Genomic DNA, 24087 nt, shown 5'->3' on the forward strand with positions numbered 1-24087 from the left:
CACTTTTGAACTCCCCTACTGCACAGCCTCTTCTCTTTGTGGTCAAGAATTGTCAGGAGAGAGCTGTTTAAAGGATGGAGCTTCAAGGTCACTCTACGGTGCGTTGTGTGCCGTACGTGCTAGATCTTCAGTCCTTCCAAGCTTTGTAGTTTGAGCTTGGGCCTCAGTTTTGCTGAAGCCACAGAGATCGTGGTGATAAACTCTCGCTGACTAGAATAATGAGATAGCCGAGAGCAACATTAAAGTCACTGCTGCGACTCCATATAGCCATAATTTAAACGGAATATGTTAAGGGAAGGCTGCCCCTATCTCCCTTCCTCACATCCTTTGAATTGCCTTCTGAGCTTTTTTCCGCTTCTCGACTGCCCTTAATTTAATTCACTCAAATGACATTTATCAGTTGTCCACCGTGTGCTGGGTATGATATTGACTCCAGGTAGCAAATGATGCGCAAGAGAGACACGTCCTCTGCCTTGGAGAGCAACAGGCCAGTGAAGGAAACGGCTACTTTAAACAGGTTATATAAATAACACCACATAAACATAGCACACGCAACCAATTATGAGAAGTGCTATGAAAGAAAAGATTGTGAGAGAGAATAATGAGAGACAATAAGGAGAAGCTGGGAGGAAATGGGAGGTCCCCGAAGACTTTGCTGAAGAAGAAACATTTTATCTGAGAACTGAAGGATGATGCGTGTGGGGTATGCGGAGAGAATGTGTGAAAAGAGTGTTCCATTTAGAGAAAACAGTTTGAGGATAGAGCTGAAAGAGAGAAATAATTATTTTCCCAGATCGTACATGATTCAGCTTATTCCAGCACAAAGGACTGTTTTCAGAAGAAGGGCAACAATCTGAACTCCTCAATATCTAATACTCCAATATATCTAATATATTTTATCATTTTAGTAAATAGTTTCAAACCACATTGATTTACAATATCATTTAGATCTTCTTGTAACGTATAATTTGTTACTTGGTTTTTAAAAACCTTGTGTATAGTTTATCCACATAAACACTTTGCATTTAAGGTTTGTTGCAGTTCTCATGAGCACCCTTGGGGTCACTGCAAAACCAGAAATCAATGGGTGCCATGTACACGTGTTCCCATAGTCAAGCATGTGAACGCAACCCTCTTGTGCCATCCTATAAGGAATGATGGAAAGAGCCATTTCAAAATCTTTGAATTGTAGATTTATAAAATGTCAGAGATCATTTAGTCCTAATATCTCATGCTCTGTTGTGAAAAAACATAGAAAGACAAAAAACAAAACAAAACAAACTTGTAACTTTCTTTTATAAACATCTGCTGTGCTGAGAATTCAGCCTCGCAGTCATTTGCATTTTCTTCCTCCTTTATATTCTGAATAGAATCTTTTGAAAACGGGGCTTAGCGAAAAGAATTTTATTTAACTCCTAGCTTTAAGTTCTCAAACACAGATCTATCCTGCTATGAGAACAATTCCAGGATGGAGGCAAGAACTGTCATGGTAGTTTGAATTGCTTAGCATCTTATTTACACGTGACTATTTGTCAGGGGAGTGGATTAACTGTGTCCTTTTTAAGTCCACGCTCATTTTTTAACACTAAAAAATGCATCCCAATGTATTTGTGTACTCATGTGTTTACATTTGTGTAAGGCAGACTAAGGCTTCAAGAAAAACTGCTTCTTATAGTGCTACATATTCCTCATTGACCATGAGCTAATACTCACCATCTAGCATCCTTAATATTGAATACAAGATCCTTTACAACCCAGCCCAGTTTTACCCCCAGCTGCTCCCTCTTTCTCTCTGCATCTCTCCTATATTCCAGTTTTACTTAACTAATGGCTATTCCTCAAATATGCCATGTTCTTCAAAACCTTTTGCTATTCTGTCTATCCATTTTAGTAGTAAAGCCTATTTCTTTTTTTCTTTCTTTTTTTGAGGAAGATTATCCCTGAACTAACATCTGCTGCCAATCTTTCTATTTTTGCTCAGGAAGATTGGCCCTGAGCTAACATCCATGCCCACCTTCTTCTACTTTATATGTGGGACGCCTGCCACAGCATGGCTTGACAAGCAGTGCATAAGTCCGCACCCAGGATCCGAACTGGCAAACCGGTGAACGCCAGGCCACCAAAGCGGAACATGCACACTTAACCGCTGTTCCACAGGGCCAGCCCCAAGCCGATTTATTTTTTAACGCCTTCATCAATATCATTTCATGTGCTAGCGTTCTTAGCCCAAGACAAAATAAATCGCTGCCTTATGTTGCCTAATACTTTATAACCACTATTACACTATTTATCTGTTTTTAAACAATCATCTGCTTATATTTCTGTCTTCCCAACTAGATTCTTAACTTTCTCAAGGAGGTTAATAGACCCATTCTATATTTTGCTTAGTTTTGTGTCTCCCATAGAGCCTAGCTCAGGGCCAGTCATACAATAAACACTCAAGAAGTGTCTGTTTAATTAAGTTAAATAAGATTCTAGACACTTTTGTACAATAGATCATTTCTGTCACCCGGCTTCTTCCAATCTGCACTGTATATTCTTGAAACCAGCATTTAAAACAACTCGATGACAGAGCAAAATTCTCCCCATTGGGTGGGGAGTTTTCACCAGTCTTGCCCATTTTTTTTCCTGCAATGTCATTGACGTACCTAAACATGCAGCCTAATTCCACACGCAGAGAAGTCCTTCTGCTCTTATCAACCTCCCCCAGCCTGTGAAGCCCTCAGTGTGCCGCTGTGCTTTGCCACAACATGAGGTTCAAATTCCCTCTCTTGGCCATTGCCGTGGAGGTTGCCATAATTGTTTTATTTGCATTATATGTTGAGTATGAAATGGATCCAGACCTTTCCCAGCAGACCAACCGCACCAATTCAACAGCTGCGGACCAATCGCTCCAGCTATATCCTCGTGAGTAGGCAATCTACTTCTTATGATATGTTTTTGGGCTCTCAGAATATGAACTCATTTCAAGTTCTCAGAATGTGAAGTCTTTGAATACTGTCACCACTTGAGCTGCACATTGGAGCTCATAATTGTGGATAGCTATGAGTGCTAAGGGTATTACAAGTTTACGCTGTGGCATCTGGTCTCCGTAGTTCATGTGTTTGGACAGAATCCGTGTCTATTAAAGTATCAGAACAAAAAGCCAAAAATTAAAATAATTGATTGATTTTTTTGTACTCTCTACATGCTGCTGAATGACCTTATATTTCCCTTGAATTGATCACTAGTTCTGCAAGGTATCAAAATATCACCCCCACCCAAAAAAAAAAGAGTCAAAGGTAACTTTGGAGGAGAGAGAGTAGAAACAAATGGAATATTGAAAAGGGGGGGCCTGGATTTCATGTGGGGGCCCTAAAATATAAGAAGGATGATACAAGAAATAAATGAACGTACTCAGGGTTTTATAGCATTCCAAAAGCAAGGTGGTTTGTTCCTCTGAGATGAGAAGAAAAATGTGAGCACATAATGTATTTTAAAATCAGAATCCTTCCCTGGGAATGCTGACTGAAGGAAAGAAGGGATTTAGTTTCAAGTTTGGAAGGGCAGCCTATGAAACAGTTAATGAAACAATAATAACTACCATTGACTGATTGCCTATAATGAGCCAGGCATGTTCATTACCTTACTAACCAGGGAGGGAGGTGGTAATATATACCTCATATATAGATTTTTCTTTTTAATGGGGCACAAATAATCTTACTAATTTATTAAATATTTATTTTTATTAATTTATTAAATATGAAATATATTGTGTTTGTTTATTAATTTATTAAATATTAATGTATTAAATTATTTAAAATGGCACTATTTATTATAGTTCTATAGCATATGTCTAAGCTTTTTAAAAACAATATTGTTCTCTTATTCCTACATTTTTTGAGGGAGTATTCTCTTGTAGAAATTATGACCTAGTGCTGCTAAGTGACTCAGCCAAAACGCACGACTCCAAGCACAGAGTTAGGACCCTAAGTCAGAGACTCAGCCTCCAGGTCTAGCTCTCTGACATTGCACAGATGTCCAAGAGGGTTCTCGATTCAATAATTTTATCATTTGCAAGTCCAAGAACACCAAAACAGGGCAGAATTCTGTTCAATTCTGTATCCTTTTGTACGTTTCATTTATTCATCCAATAAATATTTTTACTAAGTCCCCAGCATGTGCTACAGTAAACTGATTCGAAGATAAAACAAATATAAGCCCTTTCTTCTAAGACTCCACTGTTTGGTGCACATGTAAGCAAAGAGCTGCAATACAGCTTAAGAAATGAAATGCCAAAAATGGAATCTAAAATGCCTGTGATTCAGATAAAGCTGTCTTCGGAGCTTCATAATTTGCATGATTCAAGCTGAATTCTCTCAGTTCCAGTGTCGAAGCTCCTAGGTAAAACTTCAATTCAGAATTTGAGATAAAAACCAAGCTGGAGAGAAAAGTTGTTAACATGGTCATTGTTTTCAATTGCCTAACAATCACGTGATCCTCATACTCTGAGTGACAGGAACATGGAAATTCATTCATTTTATGATTCATTAAGAAAGTATTTATTAAGCTCCCAGCTTTTGTTAAGCAATCTTCAAGGCCCTAGGCTCTAGGCAGTGAACAAAACAAAACAGGCAAAGCTTACACCCTTACGAAGTTTACATTCCAGTGGGGAAAACCAGACCATAAACATACAAGCAAAAAGTATACACACACACACATTAGATGGCAATAAAATGCCACAACAATAAACAAAGCAATATTAGCGAAATAGATGCATCTGGACAGAGTGTGTATCTTTTCACACCCAGGGTTATATGAGAGAACTAAGTCCTAACAGCCCAAGGCATCCATTGCATACTATTAATTAACTTCTCTCCTTCACCTCTCTAATGGTATCAATCCTGTGCCATCTTTGAGAGGACTGGAAAATAATCGCTTTTTTGTTCTGTGATTTAAATGAGAAATCTGATTGAGAAAGGCAGTTATTATATAGTATGGATAGTTCTTTCTGGTATGAAGTGACATTAAACGAAACTAAAAGAAGCAAGGGAGTAAATCATATGGATATTGAGACAAGAACACTTTATGAGGCAGAAACAACAAGTGCAAAGGCCCTGGGGCATTTAATATATGAAGTAAGCAAATAGGGAGAATAAAGTAGGAGGTGGGAGAGCCCGGAAGCTGCAGAGCCTTGTAGACCATTGTAAGCACGTTTTTATTCTGAGTAAGTTGAGAAGCCATTGGAGGACTTTGAGAGGAGGAATATGATGCAACATATTTTAAAAATATTCTTCTGGCTGTTAAGTAGAGAATAGTTTGTAGGGGCCAAGGGAATAAGTACGAAGACATATCGGGAGGACAACCCAGTAATCCAGCAGAGATACCATAGTAGGCTGGACCAAGGGAGTAGTGGAGGAAGTACCGAGAAAAGGTCAAATCTGGCCATAATTTGAAAGCACAGCTAAGAGGATTTTATGATGTATCATCTGTATCAGACATGAAAAAAAGAAAGGAATCAAAAATGATGTCAAGGGCAGGATTCTTTTTCACTTTTTTAAGGAAACATCAAATCAGAGTTGCCCATAATAGTGATGATTAACAATCAATGTATGTTGAACATGAAACCAGCAGAAGTTTCTTACTTACAAACAGACGACACACACACACACACCATCATGACTTCTTCTCCACCCACAAGGGCAGTGAGGCCAGGACATGGGCAGGAGAATGGAGGGAGAATTCAAGCAACAGGGGTCCCTGGGGGCCCAGAGGAAGGGCATAAAACAGAACACAGTGAAATTTTACATGGAAGGCAGTCTTCATTCATTCAAGAGGCTGTCCATAACCCAGTCTATACACAATTAAATGTTTTCTCTTCTGTAAGGTGGCTCTCAAGACCTAAAATTCTAGCTGATACTTATCTTTCAGGTCAGGTATGTTATCGCTGGTTAAAATGCTTTGTAGAGTAGCCCTAGAAACTAAACTGTGGTCATAGATATGTATTTTTTCCTGCCTTTCAAACAATCGATTTACACAAAACTTATGTAATAGTATGAGTCATTAGAGAGAAGACTATTAAATATTCACTTATTAAGAAGCCATGTTCAAGTCACGTCAACAAATATTTGGGGGCGCCTGCCTGGTGCTGTGCGCTGCCAAGTGCAGAGATTCAAGCTAGAGAAGGCTCAGTTCCTGCCTAAGAAGCTCTCAATGTCAGGGTGGTGAAAGTTACGAGTGTTTCACGAAAAGGTAAAGTAGGATATTAATTTACACTTTAAGTAAATCCAATCAGATCTAAGTTTATTCATCCCTCTCACTCACACTCTGCTATACTTTTTTGAATAGTCAAGAAAGAAATGATGTTACACAGCCCTGGGATTTGCTCCCATCCTGGGCCACAACCATGGAAGTGTGTCTTTAATATCTACGGGAAATTAAAACCACATTAATGATCTTTCTGTACTCTGTTACATTAAGATCCATTAGCCTACCTTGCATTTTGAGTGGAGCTTTTCCCCGTGAGTGATGTTGTTGTATTGGACATCGATCATTCGAAAAATACTGCTTCACAGTTATGCAGACATTCCCATCCTTGACATACTTCCTTACATAATATCAAAGAAGGATATTTGTTAATATCGCCAACATTCTCACCAGAAAACCCTTAAGAAGTATCAGGAAGCTGATAAGCTTGTCGTGGCAGACAAAATTTTTAAAACTCAAAATGTATTACTAGCAACAAATACTGTCAGTTCTTTGAATTGAAATGACAGTCTCACTTCATTCATTTTTCAGAAAAAGTCAATACCTGTCTGAAAAACCATAGTTTATGTCAATCTTTTTTTGAGTAAAAATAGAGTTCCACGAAAAACGTTGCACATTCAGTTCACAACTCAAACAATAACAAAAGTGCTTTTCTTCTGAGATAACCACTCTGTTTCAGCAGTGTTTTGTGTGTAATTGCATTTCAGCACACTAATTCATACAGAAAATGAAAAAGACATGTCTTAGAGGGTCAATAGTTAAAATTAATAATTTTTACTGCTTCATCAAGGAATTCTTACGTGAAACTGCTTTTTTTCCCCCACAAGTGTGTGGTCACGAGAATCCCATGACTATGGGTGCAGTTTGGTGTCACTGCTTTCATTCACACTGAAGTGCCAGCAGTTTTACGAGCCTTTATTTTTCATCATCTGTGGAAAAATCAACACAGCGTAAAAGGCAAACGACATCTTAAAATTATCATGAAAATAGTTCTAACGGCTCAGACTCCCAGAAAGTGTCTCTATGAATCCCAGATGTCAGGAGATCACACTTTAAGAATCAGTGAAGACAGAGGTAAACTGGCAAAGGATACAGACAGCACCAGAAATTAATTTATGAATTTCAATACCAGAAATGGATTAAGCACAATGATTTATTTTAAGAATCTAGATTTAAGAAATTGTTCTATATTTACTCAGATATCAATCAGTTCATGTGTCACCAAAAGGTTCGGCAAATCTAGATGTCTTTTACAGGCCAAGGGTAAATAATTTGTGCAGTGGAAACGATTCCTAGGAAATCGCTTGTTGCTATTTTGTTAGCCGGAATTGTTACGGTGCCTGAATTAACATCCTGTCTGTGGTTTACAACCTAACAGTAAGATACTGGCCTCCAATAGAACCCTGTGTGTTGACTTTGAATTGAATAGTTTTGTCTACTTAAAAGGACTTCAAGCAATGGGCACAAATAGAACTCAAATCTTGGTTTCTAAATACCACTCCCCACCCATGGGCTCATTGGAGAAATACCTGGTTCCAGGTCAGGGCAAAGAAAGCACAAGGTAAGCCAAGGGCACAAAGACTAAGCGAGATAGGCCAAAGAACACAGTTCCTGCTTGAAGGACATCCACTAGCCAAACTGGGGACAAATGGAGCGTTAAAAATAATGACGATATGATGGTAATATATTATAACACATTCAAATATAGAAAAAAAGGATTCAGTAAGCCCAAAGAAATATTCTCTAAAGTGAGGGGAGAAGGAGGAAGCTATTCATTTTCTCTTCAAAGAGTGTCTTACTGGAAGTGCTGGCTCAAAAGTCTGTTTAAATAAGTGATAAGCAAGCACATAGAGTAACAAAGCAAACACACAAACAAATGAAATAAGATAAGAGGGACGTGCACAATGTTGCAGCTGTGTCCAGTGACGCTATTCAGAGTATCTGGTTCTTAACGGGATCTAGAAGTTTGCCAGTAAATAAGTGCTGGCTGTGAGAAGGGAGAGGACATTGTAGGCAGCAGGCATAGAGAGAAAATAGAGGAAAAGGAGTGTTCTGTTTCGTTTTGTTTGTTTGGTGGTGGTGGTGGAGGGTGAATTGGAATAATCAGTTGCATTTCAAACATGTCGAGCTGTCAGAGCTTGCAAGATATCCTACTGCAAGATAAGCATAGAAGGAAAATAGAACGAAAATAACAGACATTGCCAAATTTACTCTGGAGGCTAACATCGCCCCCATCGAGATTATCTGATTCGGACAAGTCTTGGCAGTTGTTAAAACCTGTCAGAAGACTTCACCAAAGTCCAAACCACTGAAGAAAGCCCTTTTTCTTCTCCAAAGAAGATACTTTAATTCTTTAATGACAGAGTCTTGCGCCATAAAACTAAACTCACGGCCCTCTCCCACTGCCCACTCACAAATTCTGAGAGCAGGGTGAAACATAATGCATAACCTTAGTTGTTTACAAACCTTTTCGTCCATGGCTTTGATACAGAATCACCTGTCAAGAGCTTTCATAACTTTGCTCTCTTCAGCAACTTAATAGACGAGGTTCCTACGCCCCCTTGTGGCAAAAAGCAGTAACAAGCATTAGGTCAAAGGAGAAAGAAACCATCGGAGCACAGTTCATACAAGAAATTCCTCCCTCTGTATAAAATGTCTGGCTTTCCATCAAAGGGGACAGAATCTGAAGAATTATTATTCCCAGTGTGAGGCAGTACAAAATTAGATAAAACAATTTTTTGAATTGGTTGGTTACTGCATGCTTTAAAATCAGTAGATTAGAGGAAGTACACGGAGTGCTCTAAGAAGAAAGAAAAGAATGTTTAGGAAAATAACTGGTGTAATAATTTGAAAAAACAGTGAAGTCAGTGCAACTGGGTCCGTATTTTTATTTTAGCTTTGTGACTATAAACAAACTGTAGACCTAGAAAAGACTTTGGACTCCATTTAATCCAAGCCTTCCTTTAAGGAGGAAAAGACCGAGTCCCGAGAAGGTTTGGTAAAATCATAGCCAGTTGGTAAATCAGGCATATTCTCTAAGCTCCACTCCAACTTAGTTTATACTCTAAATTAGATGTTTACATATAAAAATTACATGTAACAGAAGATGAATATACATATGGTCACCTGTATTTCAAAAATCAAACAGGTTAACGTTAGTTGACAGTTGCCCATGGGCAGGTCAGGTAAAATCTCAATTCTGAAGATCCCTGGGTAGATATGAGATGAGGGTGAGCGTTCAGAATGCTGGCATAAATGATACTGTTGCCGATCGGCGTTACCTCTTAGAAAAAAGACTGTGCAGTATTCTCCACTCTGAGACTTCCTTCAAAGCTGCTGACAGAGGACAGTTTTCAGAGAGCTGTTGTTTCCTTTCTCACCCTCCCAATACTGCCTCTCTGCCTCTCCCGGGATGTGGCGCCAACGAACAATAAAATGGCCAGAAGGCTCGTTGCATGGATGGGGTGGAAAGAGTAAATGATGCTAGTGTGTGCCTGAATCATGGAAAGTTTGGTCTGGTTTTCTCACACTCTTTATTCTTACATTTGATGCACTCACACCAAAGTCAGACTAGCTTCTGGACCACCAAAGGACCCAGTGGACTCATTCTATGATGCCAACCTTATCTGTTCTGTTATTTGTCATAGAGTAATACTCTAGGATAAGTTCAGATGCCTCCAAGGGGCTCTTCTCAAATGTTGGGTACCTTTGGAAAGCCAGTGTCTTTGTTCACTTCTGGGTATAATCAATGCCACAGATCAGTTTATCAGATTTAATTTACAAGGTTTGAAACGAATGTGGTATGCAAGTTGTGTTAGGGGACAGTCAGGAAAGTTCTTCAGAGGCAGGTGAAGCCCATAGGGAAGGTGTTACAGGTTGGAGTCCCCAGGAAAACAGACTCTAAGACTAGACATCAGCCTGAAAGAAGTTTCTCAGGGAATGCCTGAAGGATCAACACCTGTAGGAGAAGGGTTTGGGCAGAGAGAGAAGGCCTCGGCTGATGCCACAGGAAGCTCTGAAGTTGAGATTGTCCAGCTTTGGGGGGTCCTTTCCTGAGGCAAGGGGATGCTCATGTGAACCAGCTATTGGGTGCAGGCTACCTTACAGAAGGTCTGTGGCCTTGACAAGACAAGAGCTTTTCCAGAGAGAATCGAGAGCTTGGGACTTCCAGCTGGCAGCGCTCCCTACAACAGGAGGAAATGGAAGGAATAAGTCCTTCAGTTCTGAAGGGAGGACCTGGGCAGTGCGTCACAGCATCTACTACAGCAGACAAACCTGAGTGGGGTACCATAGTCACCACCCTCAAACACACTGCCTCCTGAGCCTGATGGTAGAACAGAGGTACAGAGAGCAAGGATTGGGAGCATGTCTCTGAGGGCCTGGGAGGCCAAAACACTGTGTTGGTTCTCCTTACACCCTGACAGAGCTCCATGAATGGAGGAATTGGTGGAGTCAGGTATGAGTACAAATCTTGACTCCACCCTTTGGACACATTAATGTCAGCTCCCTCTGATACATATTTTATAGACTGTCCTCTCTCATGTCTATCTCCACTTAAACTTCTGGCCGCAATGGTTAATAGCAATTAAACATTTAAATGTTTTCTTTTTTTACCGAGATATAATTGACATGTAACGTTGTGTTAGTTTTAGGTGTACAACATAATGATTTGATATAAGTATATATTGCAAGATGACTACCACAATAAGTTTAGTTAACATTCATCACTACACATAGTTCTAAAATTTTTTTTCTTGTGATGAGACGTTTTAAGATCTACTCTCTTAGCAACTTTCAAATATACAATACGATATTGTTAACTATAGTCACCATGCTGTACATTACATCCCTCTGACTTATTAATCTCATAACTGGAAGCTGGTGCCTTTTGTAAATGTTTATTTTTTTCTCTCTGGCTTTGCATTTGTTCCCAATTTGATCTCATTTTGCTTTGTGTATCTATTAGATAGAAGTATAAGAAACTGCCAATAGTCAAATCATTTTCATTGGCTATGTCAACGCAAAAATGTCAATTTCATACTGTTCAATCGAATCTATGTCTTGCCAAGTAAGGTGTAAGTTTCTTGAGGGAAGAGCCTGTGTTTTCTCTATCTCACATTTGATCAAATATCTTATTTATACAATGTTTTACCGCATGATCCCTCCCACATGGGTTATCCCACACAGAGTGACTGTCAAATAGGGTTTTGCAGTATTGCAGAGAACACTGAAGCTCACAGAGAATAAGTGACTTGCCCAAGGTCACACAGTCATGTGATAGAATCCAGGAGAGCTACGTCTCCAGACACCAAGTTAAGTATTTGTTCGTCAAGAGGGTACAGCCTTCCTTACATTGGCTTGGTGCTTCATGGTTTAGAAAGTGCTAACAAAGACATTTATTCCGTTTGACCCCAGTCATGATCTGGTAAGATTTCCAGGGCCAGTACTATCACACACTTTTGATGAGTGGAGACTGTGGCTCATTTATTACCTCTCTTGCTATATGCAGGTTTTTATGCCAAATTCTGGGAAGCAAAGGATGAATATGTCCTAAGCCCTTCAATCAAGAAACTCACAATCTAGTGCAGGAGATGGACACCTCATCGACTACTTCACTATCACAGTGTGATGCATGCTAAATAAATGCTAACACAATGTGACAAAGGCTAAAGCTGAGGTGTACACAGGAAGCTGTGTGAAAGACAAGGGGAAATATTCATTTTCCCTGGGAGTATTGGGAAAGTCTGCAAGAACAGGTGGTGCTTGCGCTGTGCTTTGCAAAGCCTTCCTCAGGTGGAAGGAACAGAAAATTCTTCAAGGAGAGGATGAAAGGTACACTGGCATGATAGTGCATAGTGTTCCAAGACAAGGCTCAAATACTGAATAACTTGCCCAAGCTGTCATGGCAGGCAAGTCGCCAAGCTGGCACTGGAACCCAGACTTTGGCTGCCAAGTTAATGCTCTCCCTTCACAGTGTTTTATGCAAAGAGTGTAACATTTAATGAATGGGATATACTATGATGTAACACTTTCTTAGGACTCCTCTAATGCAGATTTTTTTTTCCCTCTGCTCTTTCCCAGTATTCCAAGATGTGCATGTTATGGTATTTATTGGGTTTGGCTTCCTCATGACCTTCCTGAAGAACTATGGCTTCGGTGGTGTGAGCTTCAACCTATTCATTGCTGCCCTGGGCCTCCAATGCGGCATTATGGCACAAGGGCTCCTGCACAACCATGAACAGAAATTTCATATTGGAATCAAAGAGTGAGCATCCCTTAGTTTTCAACCATTGTGTTTCAGAGCAATTGTTTCCCTGCTTAGTCTCCTGTCAGTCAGGCTTGGAACTGGCTGGCAGGTTGTCTCCCGTAGGCAACAGAAGATGATTGGAATCCAAGGGTCCAAATCAATGCCTTGCTCTACTGAGCTGGAGCCTACATTCCTGTCTATATCCTGTCTGGTTCGACTTCAAGGATACAAGCAATCCACTTTCAAAAAATCATTATTCTTCCATCTCAGCTCCAGGGAGCAAAAATCTTCCACTAGTTAATTTTTAAGACTGTTTTTGAAATGTAAACACTCTAGAAAATAATTTATTTATCAGATCAGCAAAAATAATGTAAAACCCTAAATAAGATGAAGAATAGATAGGTTAAAATAAAGGAAATGGAGTCTAGTGGTTGAAAGAGGAGAGGGTAAGGAAGTGGGAAGGGACAAAAGTGGGCCTGAGAGAAGCCCCATGAGGACTGGCGGGGGAGGGGCCTTGTGCTCTGGGTAAGGTGACGCTATAGTTCCCTACAACTCACAGTTTTATTTTGGGTATGCAATAGCCTTCAATGTATTCTTTCTTCCCTCCCTCAGCATGATCAATGCAGACTTCAGTACAGTCACGGTTCTGATTTCTTTTGGAGCTCTCCTGGGAAAAACAAGTCCAGTCCAAATGCTGATCATGACAATTTTAGAAATTATTATCTTTGCTGTCAATGAATATCTGGTTGTTGAGATCTTTAAGGTAAGGGTTAGAGGATTTATACTCACTGAGGCTTGGACATCAGTTCTGGTCACACACACATAGTGGATGCCCTACCACAGGGACAAACCTTGGTGAGAGTGATACCTTAGCAAATGGTAACAATAGTCATCATTTATTGCAGGGCCTATTATAAACCAGGAGTTTTATAAACATTATCTCATTTCATTGTCACGACAACACTGAAGGGTAGGTACTATGTTCTTCTTTATACACAATAAAACTGATAATCACGGATGCTAAATAACTTGCCTAAATCTGGATTCAAATCCAGATTTTCTTAATTCCACAACTCTTTTTATTTCATTGTATTTCCCATCAATGATCAATTCCTGTTTGTATTTCAGCTACTAGGTAAATAGCCCTTTTTAAGGCTTTTGTTAAAGCCTAGATCGAATTTCTTCTCCTCCGTAAAAATCTCATTGATTCTCTCAAGGACAATAAATCAAATATTTCTGGGCACTCTCCAATATTTTGTTTATGCTTCTATTGAATATTTAATTGAACAGAAAATATTTTTGACAACTTTCTAGGTGTCATGGGTTGGTGGTGACAAACAAAATAGTTAAGGTCTCTGTCTTTATAGAGTTTATAATCTGCGGGGGGAGACAGACATGAAACAAATAATCGTACAATCACCCACACACCCATAGGCACATACATACACACACACAGAAATATTATTATAAATTGTGACACATGCTTTTAAAAGTAAATAGAGAGGTTAGTCAGAGCTTAACTGGAAGACCTAATTTAGCTCGTGGAATCAAGGAAGGTCTCTCTGAGGAAGTGTCAGTTAAGCTGGACCTCAAAGGTACATAGGAGTTTCTCTTAAATAAATTAATAAACTTGTATCACTTTCCTGCCTTAATAAGGACAGAGCAATGCCTTGGGCTTGGCACTCTGAACTTTCCCTCTAGAGGCAGGTAATGGAGAAAACCGGGTCAAAGCCATAGTGTCCTAAAGATGGACCTAAGATATATTTCCTCAGATGAATCTTGGACCTCAACTGGTTTTCATGTCACCATAGGGCAGAGTGAAAAACTGTGGGGAAAACTCAGTCTTTTTGAAGCTTCAAGTCTTTGAGTTGCAATTAAGGGAGCTTTAACTGCAATGCCAAGTGAATGCAAACATCATCTTTGTTTCATATCAAGTTCAATACATCGTATTTCACTGAGAATCTCCCTAACCTGGAGAACCAACCTAAAACGTATTGAGTGCCCACTAAGGACCTAACGCTTTACCAACTTGGCCTCATCTAAGTCTTCCCACAGCTATGCTATATGGGTAATAATTTCTTCGTTTTACGGAACGTGAGATTCAGTGAAGTATAGTAATTCATCTAAAGTCACATCACAAGGAAGTACTTGACCTAGGATTGAAAGTCAGTTCTGCTTGGCTCCAAAGCCTGTATTTTTTATATTTCGCTGTCCTCCTCTATCCCCCTTTCTTTGACGCATTCTGACTCTCTCTATTGATTTATTATTTTATTGTTTAGTCAATGAGGCAGGCCTTTCATTGACTTTCCTCTTGTAGTGAGACTCTGGTTCACCTCCATTTACATGAATGTTTTGCCTTCAGGCCTCTGACGTTGGAGCATCCATGACGATCCATGCCTTTGGGGCCTATTTTGGTTTGACTGTAGCAGGCATCTTATATCGACGAGGCCTGAGAGAGGGGCATACTAAAGAGGAGTCTGTGTACCACTCAGACTTGTTTGCGATGATTGGTGAGTAGGGATGGACTTGCCTGATTTTTGTCTAACTGGTCAGGCACGAGGGAAAGTTAACTCCAACACAGATGTGAAGATGTTCAAGAAGGAACACCCTCTGGATGCTGCTTTTGTTTGTGTTGGCTCTCTGCTCCTCCTTCCCCCTAACTTCTGGATAACCAAGCCTCAAAGTGGAGACATCATCAGTGCCCAAGGCAAACTCTCTGCCCTGGACTGTCTTCCATATTCAAAACCAATACCTCTTTTTGTGTTTTCTTGCAGGGTCTCTTTACCTGTGGATGTTTTGGCCCAGCTTTAATTCAGCTATTGCTGAACCTGGAGAAAAACAGTACACGGCCATTTTAAACACATACTTGTCTCTTGCTGCCTGTGTGCTCACGACCTATGCAATCTCCAGCCTTTTGGAAAAAGAAGGCAAGTTTAATATGGTAAGTGCCAAATTAACCCCCATGGAAGTTTCACTAAGCGACACTGATGGTTGCCCAGATGAGTAGGTCATTTCTTCATCACTGCTGAGCTGCCAAAACAAAGCACACCACTGCAGACCTCGGAGAATATTTTGAAAATACCATTCAGTTATTCATTCATTGACTCATCAGATGTGTGCTCCAGCAAATTAGAAAGTGTTCTCAAGGAATTTACAGTCTGGTAGGGCATATAGTCATGCAAAAATCAAAGATTTGAGGCATATTTCTTTAATGATAGAGCTAACTGTCCCCAAGCACTTAGAAAGTCTTCCTTAGAAGCAGGGCTTATCAAGAGTAGAAAAAGAGAGCAAGATGGGGCAAGTTGATTCTATTTTCCTAACTCCAAATATTCCTCTCAAAGAAATAACAACTAAATACAATGTGGGATCCTGAACAGGATTCTGGAAAAGACAATCGACATTAGTGGGAATACTGGTGAAATTCAAATGAGGTCTTTAATAGTACTATGTTGATGCTAATTTCCTAGTTCTGTGACTATGTAAGTTGTTAACATTAGGGGAGAGTGAGTGAGGGATATATGGAAACTCAACAGTATTTTTGCCACTTTTACATAAGTCTAAAATTAGCTCAAAATAAAATGTTTTTTAGATCCCCCTAAGTTGGTCTTTTGAGTTTCTTGCCTATGAGCTAGAGTGAAGGAGTAATCCTCAAATCAGCCACTCTTCTTTTCTAACCGGAGAGAGGAAAAGGAGATTGTAATTTTTTCAAGCATAGCTAGGGATCTGTGCTTCAATTCTCTACAGATTTTTTTCAAGAGAGAAAATTGAAAACAATGAAAACAAACAATCATACATGTATGGCTCAGTGGTTCTCTTTTAAAAGTACTGATAATCTTTCCTCCTCATGCAGAACAGCCAGAATATGATTTTTCTGAGGAATTCTGGTACATGAAAATAGGTTACTCCTTCTGTCGTCCTTGAACATTCTCAGTACAGTGACACTGTGAAAGCTGTTGTCTTTCATATGTAGTGTGTACATTTCCATGTCTCTACATTCCCTCTTTGAATATTGGAGTATCATAGACTCTACAAAGCACACAGCAGCCGTAGGCCTCTTTGGGTTCATGATAACCACAAATGCATTCCAAAACTGCATAAGTAGACAAAACACTGCTAGCATAATTACTCTACACACTTCCACCCTTCTTCGACACGAGGAATTGATTTCTTCAAATCCCTCCCCGCGTTGGTCTCATGCACTACCAAGGAACCCTGGCAAGAAAGGCAGCAAATGTCGAGAGCTTGGAAGAAAGGCCTTCTGTAATTATAAAGAACCCTCCTTTTAAAAAAGAATCTGTTGCCCTTTCAGTTGAAGGATGTCACGTGGGGTCCATTGAACCCAAGATCCCTTCAGTCCTCTGGACTCTGCCTCATTCAGCTGTCTTCATTCATGTTTCTATGCTCCACACAGGTTCACATTCAGAATGCAACCCTTGCTGGAGGAGTCGCAGTAGGCACTTGTGCAGACATGGAGATTCAACCATATGCTTCCTTGATCATTGGGAGTGTTGCAGGACTCGTCTCTGTGTTTGGGTTCAAGTTCCTGACTGTAAGTATGACAGACGCTCTGAGTCAAACTTTGAATCAGCACCATCATCTTCTCACATCTCAGCAGAGAAAAGCTATGAAAACTCCTTTCATAAGTATTTCTCCTTGTTTGGGGGTCATTTGCCTTCCTATCGGAAATACTACCACATTGCGTGGTCCAGTGGTTTCTCCTCTTTCTTGACTACTTTTGTGCAGCAGGAAAGAATCTGATATTGGTTATTTATAACTTAGTATGAATTGAGTGTTAAGTGCTTGTGTTACTTTCCCCGGGGCAGTTCTATTAAAGTTTTGTTGTTCGTTTTGTGTAATTAAGGACTCTGTACCCTTTTAAGGGGATTTAGGATATCATCGAAGTAAGAATGAGTAGGACTTTAAATCACTCACCTTCAAAGCCATCTACTAAAGACTGAAATGAGAAGTTTTGCCACCACACTTACTCAGATTCTTTGACTTAATAGGGTTTTAGATATGAATGGTGAACGGGGCTATAGATAAAATTTTCCCTCATGGTCATTTACTTCAGCTATAGAGCTTTGTACATCTAACAAAATAAACCTTTCTCTTTTTTTTTACATTTTTAGCCATTTTTTGCTACTAAACTGGGGATCCATGATACCTGTGGGGTCCAAAGCTTGCACGGCTTACCTGGTGTGGTAGGAGGCCTCGCAGGCATTGTGGCTGTAGCCATGGGAGTAACTGATCGGTGAGTGAAAGAATGGATTTTCCTTACCCCCAAGGTCCAGTGATGTTTTCTCTCACTCTTTGAGAAATCCAGCGATACAGCTTTTTCTTTAGCAATTTAGGCCACTGTTAATAAGCATTGTCCTTATTGAAGCCAGAGACACAACTAAGAAAATAGAATTGTATTGGAAGATATGTCTTAACTAACGTTATTAATTTTTTATTAAATTAACATTGTTAGTTTAAACTTCTCTACCAGAGGCAACTGTCTTCTAGCAGACGGGGCAATCTGATAATCACAATCAGATTACAGAAGGCTTACTTATTCCTTTACTTGGTCCCACCAAAATGGAGGAGGAGTCATATGTGATGAGCTGAGCCATCATGTCCATCCAGTCTACACAAGGAAGAGTGAGTTAGCCTCATGTGGAAAGCAGTTGGATTGGGAGAATCAGGAAGACTGGCATGTGGCTCCAACTTCACTATTAACCAATTAGGTAGCCTTTGTTGAGTCACTCAGCCTCTCTGGTTCTCAGTTTCCTCTTCCATAAAATGAGAGAATTGTACTATTTATCCCCTAAAATCCCTTCAAGCTCTAACAGACCTAGATTATTCCCAAAGGGGCCATAAGTGTTTATTTAAATGGCCAGATACCAGTTAAAACCAGGAGAAGGAAAGTGATGTCATAAGCTATCAGTTGTGACTTTGAGGCATCAAAGATTGGATCAATTTGATCTGAATATCATGCATGCAAAACAGCTGGGAAGATCATAGGGTCCAGACCACTCAGAGAGTGAGTAAGGAGGAATCAAAATGCTCAATTTTTAAAGCTAATTGAAAACAAGAACAAGAAGAGGAATATCTGTTTGAAAATATCTCAAAGTGACCACTGGCTAGTTGCCTAATTTGAAAAGAAAAATCTTCTCCATTGTAGCAGATTAAAAATTAACCCTGTTGAGACCGTAATGATATTTGAAACACTTGCTTAGTTATATTTTCTAATGAATAGAAAATGTGCTTCCTCCTTTATGGTATAGTTGACCTATTTCTTCTGTAGGTTTTCTTTTTTTACCCCTTTTGCAAATTTGAACGACAACCCTAGAAATATCCAAATTTTCTTTCAGTTCTCTCTCGGACCTAACATACTGTTGAGACCAAACACTAACATATTTTAATACAAATCAAGCATGATAAAAGCATGAGTCAATGAGCTCAATTCCTAAGTGTAACAGTGTGTAAACCCAGTCTTAAGAGGTGCCTCATGATTAGGAATAGAGGAATTCTTGAGCATCATGCCTAGACCAGTTCCATAGATGCAATAAAATGAGTCTGTCTGGCTCTCAGAGGCTGGGTCTCCCTGGGTGGCCAGTTTTGGGGTGGGTTCCATGGACAAGAGTCTAATCCTTTGGTATGTAAGTTTCGCAACAACTTCTCAATTTACTCAGGGGGAGTTAAGAAAGGGGGTAAGCCTTGGAAGGCTCATTAACATGAGTAAAATTCATACATATCTGACACACCAGATAAAAGACCTTGTCCAACAATCAAGACTATTTGCCCCTATGTGTCTATTTGGAATACTAAAATGCAAGTCCGGTTTCTTGGTAGGCATAGAACAAGGAGAAGTTAATATTCTTAAGGGACATTTTTGCAAATTATGGCAGCCTAACTCTAATTATGCTGTTAATTTTGTTTAACCCAATGTTTTCCAAGGCTATTTTAAAATGGAACTTTTCATAAAAATATGTTTTAATACCTTGCAAAAGATCTTGGCGAATTCTGATAAAATTAACAGTCATTGTTAGTGCCATCAAGTAGATTTTGACTTCTAGCACCCCTGTGTACAGCAGAGCAGAGCCCTGCCAGGTCTTTTGTCCCATCCTCTCACCTTCTGGGGCTGTATCAGACAATGCACCGCTGCTATTTATAGGGTTTTCATGACCAGTTTTTTTGGAAGTGGATGGCCAGGTCTTTCTTCCTAGTCTGTTTTAGTCTGCAAGCTCTGCTGAAAACTGTCCATCATGGGTGACCCTGCTGGTATTTGAAATCCTGGTGACATAGCTTTTAGCATCACAGCAAAGCACAGCTGCCACAGTCTGACAAACGACAGATGGGTGGTGTGGTTCCCTAACCAGGAAACAAACCTGGCCCATGGTGGTGAGAGTGCCAAATCTTAACCACTAGACCACTAGGGATGGCTAAAATTAACAGGCAGTTTACAAAAGAAGAAAATCAAATGAATAAGTATGTATTAAATATTCAACCTCACTAGTAATCTAAGAAATCCAAATTAAAACAAGTTGCCAATTTTTCAGTTATCAAATTGATAAAGATTAAATAAGTAATCATGCTGAATGGTGGCTAAAGGAGAGAAATGGGGATATAAATTGTACAATTCCCTATTTGGAAAAGTCTTTAAGAAGCATATAACCTCTCGCCAATAATCTCATTTCTAGATCAGTTTGATTTTAGGGAAATTATTGGAGAAGTTCATCAGAGGATGCATTCTCACAGCAATTTTAAAAATATCAAATATTGAAAGCAACTTAAATGTCCAACCTATAGAATTATAACAACAATTTACTTGTACAATGTAATACTCTGTAGCAATTAAAATTATGATCCAGACCTACATTTACTGACATAAAAGCACACTTAAGATTTAATGGAAAATCGGTATTATAGCATGATTGCATTTTTGTACAAATATATGTTTATATTTTACATTTTTATACTGATAGGATTTGAGGGAAATTAAACTTTTCTCCTTCTTTTGCTTAATTAGCAGTTTCTAATATTTGTATAATGATCACGTGTTATTTGTACAATTTTTTATACAGTAGAAAAAACTTGAACTCTTCAAACAAACAGAAAAAAAAAAATCTGAGTTTGATGCCTTCTTTTCCTTGGGTAATGAACATGAAATACCAACACAATATTGTTTTCCAATTATGCACTTGCTTTCCTGCAATTACTCATTCAATCTTTCAACAACTATTTATTAATTGCCTGCTAAGAGTGAGGCACTGTGCTAAGGAGACTCCCACATTCCCAGTTCATTTGTCACTCATGTCACACCCTTATGGATTCAACAGCTTTTTTATCACATTCTTCCATTCCAAAAATTATGAGGTATTTTTTATTAATTTCATTTAGGGTAATTACTTCTAAGATGACATAGAGATATACCTTAACATCTTCAATGGGTTGTCTCTACAACCTATGCTAAAATTAGCTTTTCTGACCTTGTTGCTTTTTGAATTTTATCACAATTGTTTCTTTAGGATGAAATGAGGAAAGATGGCAGCTCATGTTTGTTTTGTATGTTACTCTAGCCTCAGTGCCTAGAAGAGAAGCCGGCACAGAGGATAAAGAGTACTCAAATACTTTTTGAATGAATCAGATCAGAGATCAGAACCTGGTACCACATTCTTAGAAAATACTAATCCCTTTCTAAGGAAGATCTTTTTATCATTCCTGAAGAAAAAGATGGCCTTTGTTTAAGTGCTTATAAGGATTTTTAAGATTGTTTAAGAATTTCAAAGAAAATAAAAGTATGAAATAAAAGAAAAATTGCAACAGATGTTCATTTGCTGGTGTGTGACGCTGTGTCTGGCCAGAAGATGGCAGGCATCCACAGCCTCAGGAGATAAGATTTGTTTGCCGGCGTCCTGGAAAAACAACATGATTCTTTTCTTTGGCTTCCTAGGTTTACCGTGTCCAGTCAGGCAAAAGCACTAGGTTCTTCCATCGGAACAGCAGTCGGTGGAGGGCTGGTCACAGGTCAGTATAAAGGTGGACACTTCCCTGTACCTTGAGCTATGAGCATAATAGATGATTAATAAACATATCGACTGGTAAATCCGAAAATGTTCTAAACTTCTGGCAGTAAAGTAATCACATAAGCTCAAGGGGATGATTTTATAACAGTATTTTCATTACTATTCAAGTCGATTTTCCTCCAGCATCATAACATGACTTATTTTCTCTGTATCACTGCAGGTTTAATTCTAAGGATACCTATCTGGGGCCAGTCATCTGACCTGGACTGCTACGATGATTCTGTTTATTGGGAGGTACTGTACAGTGTTCTAAATAAAGACATAAATGATGACTCCACTAGTTAAAGCTTTGCTGTCCTCAAGCCTACATGACATTGTGGCATCCCGTGTCATGAAATTGGATGAACTCCCTATTTATAGACAGAAATTGAGACAATATGTTCAGACAGATTAAATCAGGATTTACGGTATTTTCCAAAGCGGAAACTAAATGAAGAAAAGACAGAATTTACCTGGCAAATGCCCTTTCATTCTTCTGAGAGCAATGAAAAAGCTACTCATAAAAATATTAGGAATCCTGAGCAATGATGTGAGATTTTATATCATATAAGAAAGCAGGCAAAAGCAGGTGGATCATGGAAACTTGAAGAATCTCAATGAGTACACAATAAGAGGTTCTAGAACAACAAAACATCAGCCTCTGTTTATCCTCCAGTTTCTACTTCTTTACTCCATTGACTTTTTTTCCCAAATTGTTTCCTACAAAGCTGAAGAGTGATAGACGCTTGGGTGTTTTCAGCGAGATTTTCAGAGAGAACAGGTTTGGGAAAGAGAGAATGTAGTCAGAGTGGGTGGGATAAATATTTTTGTTCTTTTTATTTTTCCCCAACTCAAACCATTTTTATTGCCAGTTTGTCCTAAGCTTGGATCTTAATTAGAAAAAATTCCTCTGTTTCAATTCTAACCTCTGATTAACTCTGACAGCCCAGTGAAAGAGACTATAAAAGTGCCCTAACCTTGTTTTCTTTAAAGGTCCCAGAGAAGAAAGAATATGACTGAAAATGGTGACCCGGACCCGCTGAACTCTGGAGTCTAAACACCTTTCCCATGCCTCAGCTTCCTTTCCCAATATCTAGAATCAAGTGTAAATGAACAAAAAGGCAACATCCAAATAGAATATGGACCAGAATGGATAGGTGCTGAGCCTCAAATGTCCAGTGTAAAAATATCTTAACATAATCTCCTACTGTCTCCTGAGATTTAGTGGTTGTTTAGTTGAAGGAATGTGACTCATAAAACAGATGGTCAAATGGATTCTATTCAGGACTCCCAGATTACTCTTGCCACTGGGTAGTTACAGCGTGAACATTCCATGTGTATTATATTTTTTCCCCATAGAGGTAGGTTGACAAAGAAATCAGCAGTTTCTAATCATGTCAATTTCTTAATGTAGATACTATATCTTCAATCCCAAAGATTATAAAACTGAAGCCTATCTGTGTAAGGAATCGAAATAAGAAATGTGACAGAAATGTATGTATGTAAAGCAGTAATAGGATTGTTTTTAGTAATGCTTTCTTGATTTAAAAAATGGTCTAGTTAGTAATGTTATATCTTTGCTTGCATATTCTTATGCTTAATTCCTTTTACATGCTTGCTATTTGAAACAAGAGCTCAAATGCTATCTGACCAAAGTTGCTTCTGTATAAAATTTCAATGGATTAAATATTCTTATAAAGTAAAGCATTCATCTTTGTCTCTCCTTTCTTTGGTGGTGGCAATTCATTTTAGTAACAAGCACACACACACATAGATTTGTCATATTTAGTCCATACTCAATCCAAATAAATTGTTACTTACTATGTATCCACTACAAAAATATCAAGATAATGTCTCACATCATAAGTTTTAAAGAACTGAGTTCTAGGAAAGGTAATTGACATTGTCATATAAAACCACTTCTGTGGAAATAAATATTTTTCTCTCTGGAAATTTTTAAGATTCTTCTTCTATTTCTGGAGTCCTGGAATCTCATCAAGATGTGTCCAGGTATCAATGAGGGAATCAGCCCCGCCGTAATTAACCAAACTTCAACTCCTGAATGCCAGAACTTAAAAATTACAACTAACAGCAAATTATTTAATATTTTATTCTTCTGGAAAAATAGTATAATTTATAGATCTTAAATATTTTACTAGACAAATAGGTGACTTCGTCCAAACATACACCAGTTTCTCTTTCACATGGGCTTTTCGAAGTGTGCGCACTTATAATGTCTGCTGTCCCCACTCTTGCTGATAATCACAGAGAAGCAGCTTCACTATGAGGATTTCTCCAGACCCACGCATTCCCTGCTGATTATAAGGCAAAACTTTGAGGGGCTTGAGTATGCTCAGCTATTTTTAAAAAGCCTATAATTTTGATGTGTTCAGGAACCAGGGTGCGACAGTCATCAAACCCTGCCTTGTGAACACTCCTGCCTTTCTGCCATGAAATTCTTGTAAACTGTGGTCTTATTTTTTTCATTCTGAGTTAGTGGTCTGTTTTTCACAATAGTGTATATCGCTTTTTATCAATCATGCTTGG

The 24087-nt window shown here is 38.9% G+C and overlaps 1 protein-coding gene across 1 annotated transcript; it reads left to right on the forward strand.

Annotated features, from left to right (window-relative positions):
• The first annotated feature begins 2750 nt into the window (after positions 1 to 2750).
• RHAG (Rh associated glycoprotein) lies at positions 2751 to 23181 on the forward strand. Its single transcript, XM_046640931.1, has 10 exons — positions 2751 to 2907; positions 12328 to 12511; positions 13106 to 13256; positions 14856 to 15003; positions 15268 to 15434; positions 16905 to 17042; positions 17623 to 17744; positions 21429 to 21502; positions 21722 to 21795; positions 22534 to 23181. The coding sequence occupies exons 1-10, from the start codon at positions 2751 to 2753 to the stop codon at positions 22558 to 22560; spliced, it is 1242 nt and encodes a 413-aa protein (XP_046496887.1). The 3' UTR covers positions 22561 to 23181.
• Positions 23182 to 24087: the final 906 nt, after the last annotated feature.

This window comes from Equus quagga, chromosome 15, assembly GCF_021613505.1.
Source record: "Equus quagga isolate Etosha38 chromosome 15, UCLA_HA_Equagga_1.0, whole genome shotgun sequence".
NCBI classification, from domain to species: domain Eukaryota; kingdom Metazoa; phylum Chordata; class Mammalia; order Perissodactyla; family Equidae; genus Equus; species Equus quagga.

Coding starts and splice junctions, on each gene's coding strand:
- RHAG (XM_046640931.1), top strand. CDS start 2,751: ATGAGGTTCAAATTCCCTCTCTTGGCCATTGCCGTGGAGGTTGCCATA. Junction 12,512..13,105: donor TTTCATATTGGAATCAAAGA/GTGAGCATCCCT, acceptor TCCCTCCCTCAG/CATGATCAATGCAGACTTCA. Junction 17,745..21,428: donor GCCATGGGAGTAACTGATCG/GTGAGTGAAAGA, acceptor TTGGCTTCCTAG/GTTTACCGTGTCCAGTCAGG.